This window comes from Verruconis gallopava (genome assembly GCF_000836295.1).
Source record: "Verruconis gallopava strain CBS 43764 unplaced genomic scaffold supercont1.146, whole genome shotgun sequence".
In the NCBI taxonomy this organism is placed as follows: domain Eukaryota; kingdom Fungi; phylum Ascomycota; class Dothideomycetes; order Venturiales; family Sympoventuriaceae; genus Verruconis; species Verruconis gallopava.
Window position 1 is genome coordinate 10,119 of NW_015622282.1, and position 7,061 is coordinate 17,179.

The window sequence follows — 7,061 nt, forward strand, 5'->3', positions numbered from 1 at the left end:
GCATCGCGGATGTGATCGAATGCACTTGCTATATCCTCAGCTGCTCGTGTTAGTTTCTTTACCTCCAAAAATTTAGGTTGATTTTATGCGAGAATTCCGCCTGTGAAGGCTTGTCTGAGCAGATGCGCTAGATACTGTTGCACCCAGAAAATTCTGGATAAAGAACTTCATCGGATCAAAAGTACTAAGTGCTATCTTCGTGTTACCCTCGAGCGCAATATCTCGCCTTTCTACCTCATCCCACTTCAACAAAAGAGTGATCCTTAAAATCTTGACCGTCTTCCACGAGCGGATAACTAGTAAGATACGTTCATGAAATTTATTTCATTTGCTGCTTAGTCTTACGGGTGGGCGATATGGAGAAGCTCGTAATTCTCGTCTCATAATACTGGGAATCCCTGATGTCGCAATACGTTGTCGCACACCATTGAAAATTGACGCTGTGCGTCTCTATCGGAGGCAGCAGTGAAATGTAGAAATTCTTCCTGCAGAACTAAGACGTGTCGTGAGTTTTCGTCAGCGTCTCCAGTCTCGAACACTGTGTATAATTCGAAATGCGTTCAAATTTGTGTGGAGAGGTATAATCAGGTTTTGCAAATCAGAGCGTCGGCCGAAGTGACTCCTAACCCTTGCTCCGAACTCCGATCCGATGCAAAGCGCGTTATATGAGAAGATCCATCACAAGCATCAACAGATGAAGAAGAGGGCAGTACTCCGATCGGGTTCTTCGCCGGCGTATTGCCTGTCTATCATCTAGCGGCGTGGGATTCGACAGTACATGATGTGGAGAAGAGTCGCCGCAGCGATTTGGAGGGAAGCAGCAACACGAATGTTCAGCTCCATCTCGCCTGCAAGTTTCGTGCATCTTACACCAAGTTTCATCTCACGCCGCATTCAACAACTGCAACTCCACAAGTTCCTTTCGCACGTGCGAATCAATTCAGTGAGCAGGTACGACCTTGTAGCTACGACTTGCATGCTTGCAGGATGGCCTCCGACCGTGATATCTTACCAGACACGTAAGCGGACTCTCTAGCTACCGGCCGGGAAAAAATTCGTGTGCTAACTGTTGAGATTCCATGTAGCGTCAAACCGGTCCACTATAGTCTTTCCATTCATAGTCTTGAATTTCTAGGAAATTGGAGCTACCAAGGTCGCGTCAAAATTGCGCTTGAGATCAAGAGGCGTGCAAGGGAGATTGTGCTCAACACAAACCAGCTAAAAATTCACAGTGCCGAGCTGTCAACTGAACATACGAAGTCCGAGACATCTGCTAAAGCTTCTAGCGTTTCTTATGACGTGCAAAGACAGCGAGCCACCTTGTCGTTCGACGATGAATTTCCAACTGCACAAAAAGCCTGGCTGGACATCACTTTTCAGGGAATCATTAACAATGTATGTTTGCATGGCACAATTAGGTCGATCAAGCGCTAATAATATAAGCTCATGGCTGGGTTCTACCGATCCAAGTACAAGCCTGCTGTCGCGGCTGCTAAGTCAGTACCTCGTGATGAAGAGTACCATTATATGTTAAGCACGCAATTTGAGTCTTGTGACGCCCGCCGAGCATTTCCGTGCTTCGACGAGCCAAACTTGAAGGCCACCTTCGACTTTGAAATCGAGATTCCGGATGACCAGGTAGCGCTGAGCAATATGCCCGTGAAGGAGACCAAGAAAGGAAGCAAGAATGGCTTGAAGATTGTCTCGTTCGACACGACCCCAATTATGAGCACGTATCTGCTTGCGTGGGCTGTTGGCGACTTTGAGTATGTCGAAGACTTCACGAAGCGCAAGTACAACGGCAAAAACCTACCGGTGCGCGTCTACACAACGCGTGGTCTTGAGGAACAAGGCCGATATGCTTTAGAGCACGCTCCTAAAATCATCGACTACTTTTCTGAAATCTTTCGCATAGATTATCCTTTGCCAAAGTCAGATTTACTGGCTGTTCATGAGTTCTCGCATGGCGCCATGGAGAACTGGGGTCTCGTAACCTATCGTACTACTGCTGTCCTATTTGATGAGAAGCAGTCCGATCAGCGCTATAAGAACAGGGTTGCCTATGTCGTCGCTCATGAATTGGCCCACCAGTGGTTTGGTAACTTGGTGACAATGGATTGGTGGAATGAGCTGTGGCTCAATGAGGGATTCGCTACGTGGGTCGGCTGGCTGGCCATTGATCATCTCCACCCAGGTGCATGAATCACATAAAACCACTGGCATAATTTTGCTAACACTTCACAGAATGGGCAGTTTGGTCACAGTTTGTCGTACGCTCCATGCAAAAAGGTAGTCCGCAGATGAACTGACTGAGAAGCTAGTCTGAATCTCTGCAAACAGCGTTTGGTCTCGACTCCATCCGCAACTCACATCCGATCGAAGTACCAGTACGGGATGCTCTTGAGGTGGATCAAATATTTGATCATATTAGCTATCTTAAAGGCTCGTCGGTCATTCGCATGCTTAGCTCCCATCTCGGCAATGAAACCTTCTTGCTAGGTGTTTCTAACTATTTGAAAAGGCATCAGTTTTCCAATGCTAGAACTAGTGACTTATGGTCGGCCCTCAGTGAAGCATCTGGTCAAGATGTCGACGCCTTCATGGATCCATGGATCCGAAAGATCGGATTTCCGGTTGTTACCCTTGCAGAAGAACTGGGTCAGATCGGCGTCAGACAGTCTCGCTTCCTGATTTCTGGCGACATTAAACCCGAGGAAGATGAGACCATTTGGTGGATCCCTCTAGGCATCAAGTTTACTGCATCAACTAAAAAAATATTGCATACCGCATTGACAGAGAAGGAAACTACAGTTCGAGACATTGACGAGGGATTCTACAAAATAAACGCAGACCAAACCGGATTCTATAGGACGAACTATCCTCCCGCTCATCTTACCAGGCTCGGCGAAAAACGTCACTCACTATCAGTAGAAGATCGCATCGGTCTAATAGGCGATGTTGCAGCTCTTGCTCAGTCTGGAGACGGAACAACTGCCGCATTTTTAGCCCTAGTGGAACAGTTTCAAGATGAGAAACAGTATCTGTGCGTATCAACTCGGCATGTTGCAGTGATGGTCATTCTAACAAAGTGTAGTGTCTGGCAGCAGATTATAACCGCACTCGGTAACATTCGTTCGATCTTCAGCGATGTGCAGGATATCTCGAATGGCCTCAGGATCTTTACTCTTAAGCTTCTCACGCCTGCTGTAGAAAAGATCGGCTGGGAGTTCGCCCCCAATGAAGACCTACTGACGGGCCAGCTACGTGCTCTGCTCATCGCTCAAGCTGGAATGTCTGGTCACCAGCCCACAATTACCGAAGCTACCAAGCGTTTTAATTCCTTTAATGCCGGCGATCAAGCTGCCATACACCCGAGCCTGCGCTCCCCCATTTTCCGTATCTGCGTTACCCACGGTAGAAAAGACGCCTATGAAGCGGTGAAGAACTTTTACTTAACCACTACTTCCGTTGACGGCAAAGAAATCGCACTTCAAGCTCTCGGTCGTGTTCAAACGTCAGAGCTTGCTACAGAGTACCTCGACTTCACGTTCTCGGACAAAGTTGCTGTGCAGGATCGCCATTCACCTGCAATTGCGCTTGCTGCAAACGGAAAGACCCGCCTCGCGCTTTGGGAGTACATCAAGAACAATTGGGAGGAGAAGGTCTTTGCCAGCTTGAGTGGCAATATGGTCGTGTTGGAACGCTTTTTGCGGTCAGCTTTGAATAAGCATTCGAGCTTTGCAGTCGAACAAGATATAGAAAAGTTCTTTGAGGGCAAGGATCAGAGAGGGTACGATCGTGGCCTTGGCGTTGTGAAGGATACCATCCACGGAGCGGCGAATTACAAGGAGAGGGACGAGGCTCTCGTTAGAGAGTGGCTTAAGGCACACGGTTATCTGCAATGACTGCATGGAACACATAAGATTTTCTTCACAAGGTTGTGATTTTGGTCTTGTCTTGGAAGCGGTAGCTGATGCCATGCACATCAAACCCACATGCAAGAAACACAGATTTTGAGGTAAATGATCTGAATAAACGATAAAATTCAAATATCTCCTGTAAGGGGAGCTCTTCCGTGATCTGAATTTAGAGATTTTGTATGATAAAGCGGTCTGTTTTCGTGTTAACAATTGTCGATCTAATAATACTGCGAACAAGTATGAACGACGCGAAGCAACGGATCACATGATCCATAGCGCACTCATCAAGCACCGCAATCATAGTTCATTATATTCGCCTTTCCCTTCCTCTTTCCATGCAACTGCTTGCCTTCAGTATACATCTAGATAGTGCAGCAATCATACCTATGACTTGTAACGGGGTGACATCAGTTTAAGGGACCATCTTGGGTCCAAGAGCGTGTCATGGCCAAAGGGGTAGCGACGAGAGGGGAACTTGTGGATGGATGACAGTGCCAGTATGTATGTATATCGAGGAGATGACCATCAAGAGGAAAGAGTTCTACTGCGTAACATTATGGAACCCCTTCAAGCCTGGAGCGCTCTAAGTACCATCAGCAGGCTGGGACCATGACTCTTGAATGCAAGACAGCTTGTTTCCTTTTGTTGATCCAGTGACAAGAAATCGACTTTTTTCCCAGCGTCACACAATAGCTTGTGTTTTCTTTTCTTGCTTCCCCCCTCTTTTTCTCTCCCTTTCCTAGGTCTGCTGCTTTGTCGAAAGGCGTCAGAGATTGTCATTAGCTGCGCAGAAATGACGCCGGATTTGAACTTAGGTCGACGGCAATTGAAGCGAGTTGCATCGTCCCTCAAGAAATGGTTCGCTCTCAGTTTCGTTCGCAAAATAAGTGCGGGAAGGGTTTCCTGACCGCCGTCCAAGGGGGTTGAACCCGTCCTCGCGAAGGTCAACACTTACTATCAGCCTTTATTGTCTTTCAGCAAAGAAGCGAAAAAAGTGCATGAATACGAACGAAGGATTCTGCAGGTTTGCCGAGTCACTAAAAGTAGCATAAGCATTGTGCAGGGAGCAAATCTCAGCATTGATAAAGTTGCGAGCTGCGAGATTTCGACACAAACAATCAAAGCCACTATCGTGGTGTTTCTTAAACCGTTTTGGAGAGATGCCACGATAATCCCGGCACTTGTGCTAACTAAACCAACGGTAGTATCTACCGAGGCCAACACAATGAAGGTCATGACAAAGGTTTCGGCAAACATTGTTACCGGCGCGGTAATTATCTATACCCATTCTGTTTCACCTATCAGCACGGGTGGTTTTCTTTTGACCACGATTTTTATTCCGCCGGCCAGCTGCTTGACAAATGCGTATGCGATCGAATCAACGAAAACATTGACTGTGGCACTAACTGAACTTCCTCAATGCTACCCATACTCAAGATATGAGAGGTTCTCGCCGGGCACTTATCCATCGGGATATCGCGTAATCATTGAGGACGTAAACTCTACCAGTAATCAGACTATAGAGACACAGCACAGGTGCTGCTCGAGGTAAATCTTCTCACACTGTCTTCGCTTTCGGACAAGGTCTTACATTTACGGCAACAGTCTCATTGGTTGAACAGGCGATGAAAGCAACCCGATGCAGACCGAATTCTGTGTCGTTTTGCTATATGAGCAGCATTATGTAACGATGTCGGTTGCTGGCCAGGTCATCACACCCTCTTCGGTTTGGACCGAGACGGAAGTGAATTTCTCGACCTCGTCCTAGTACGTGACGGAGGGCGATGTAATGGCATCGCAGTGCGTGATAACGCAGTCTTATTTACTAACAGTCACTGCAAGCTGACAGCTTTCCATCACTGCTCCGGTGTTCTATGTTCGCTTTCAATCGACTGACTCCGCGGCAGTGTAGTTTGTGGTCCTCGGTTTCCGCTTCGTTCGAATCTGAGCGTCTGAGTAGCGAATGCTCCGCCAGCGCTACTTTATCAACCCTTGCCAGCTCGGCTGCAAGCAGGTCCGCGTCCAGCTAAGCTAGACGCGGCGTTTCCGGCGGCGCAATCGCCGGCGTAGAAATCGTTGGGATCGCGGCTATTGCTCTATTCATCTGCGCTGCGATGTACTGGCTGGAAAAGCGGCGTAGCGGCTACGCTGCGCCGTCACCACAGACGTTCTGGAGAGGATACTTGGGTAACGTCCATTATAAGCGAGGGGCCCATATAAGCGAGTGGCCGGTTCGCCCCACCATCATGCACCATTTGAAGCAATAACTTCACAACACCATGTTAAATTAGCTATAGGATAATAAAATAATAATCTATATATACATTTTATTATTGGGAACACTGATTAATCCTATGACCTGGCTCACCACATCTGCTGCAGTGGTATAGATGACGCACTGCACCACCACCCTGAGGCCTTTGTTACAGGGTAACATAGGAATCACGTGAAGAAGCGATCATGTTGATCATTTTTGATCAAGGTGATCGACTTGCATAAGTGAAGGATTGCGATTCGCCCAAAGGAAATGGACGAATCAAGAATGCAGTCTGTGATCAGTCTGATCAGAATGATCAGAATGATCACCAGGTTTCTTATATCTATAAAAATGTCCTGTCCCTACCTTCACTACAGCTCTCCGTAATTCAACTGTCTAGTTTATCTAGTAGTTAGTTTGAATACATTCTCATACTCTTGAAGCTCATGCTATTCTAAATCATAAACATAACTATCTTATTATATTCCTTCCATAATAAGCTCTGGTTATATCTTGTTCCTTTGCTCTAGGAAGCTAAACCCTTCCGAAGTGGCTTACATTAGTGAAGCTAGTCGGTACTGGGAAAGTATTCCTAACAGCCTTGTATTTCTTGCTCAATTTGGCTATTAACTTGATCCTCATAAACTAATACCTTGTGCTTTTGTTAAGGCACCTTGCTTTTGAATCCTCCGTGTTTGACGCTTCTTTCGAGCAGAAAGTGCTTGGTTTGTGTTAGGAATACTTTCCCAATACCGGCTGGCTTCACCAATGTAAGCCACTTCGGAAGGGATTAGCTTCCTAGAGCAAGGGAACAATGTATAACCAGAGCTTATTAAGGAAGGAATATAATAAGATAGTTACGTTTGTGACTTAGAATGGTATGA

At 46.7% G+C, this 7,061-nt stretch overlaps 1 protein-coding gene across 1 annotated transcript; it reads left to right on the top strand.

Moving 5' to 3' along the window:
* Window positions 1–679: 679 nt before the first annotated feature.
* PV09_09722 (uncharacterized protein) lies at window positions 680–4,212 on the top strand. Its single transcript, XM_016363835.1, has 6 exons — window positions 680–1,019; window positions 1,086–1,395; window positions 1,444–2,194; window positions 2,245–2,270; window positions 2,322–3,043; window positions 3,095–4,212. Exons 1-6 carry the CDS (start codon window positions 988–990, stop codon window positions 3,903–3,905), a joined length of 2,652 nt encoding a protein of 883 aa, XP_016208339.1. The 5' UTR covers window positions 680–987; the 3' UTR covers window positions 3,906–4,212.
* Window positions 4,213–7,061: the final 2,849 nt, after the last annotated feature.

What these genes read in the sequence shown, in the direction of transcription:
- PV09_09722 (XM_016363835.1), top strand. Translation starts at nt 988, where the DNA reads ATGGCCTCCGACCGTGATATCTTACCAGACAC. An exon ending in TTCAGGGAATCATTAACAAT is followed by an intron (nt 1,396 to 1,443) that starts GTATGTTTGCAT and finishes TAATAATATAAG; the next exon opens with CTCATGGCTGGGTTCTACCG. An exon ending in CAAGATGAGAAACAGTATCT is followed by an intron (nt 3,044 to 3,094) that starts GTGCGTATCAAC and finishes AACAAAGTGTAG; the next exon opens with TGTCTGGCAGCAGATTATAA.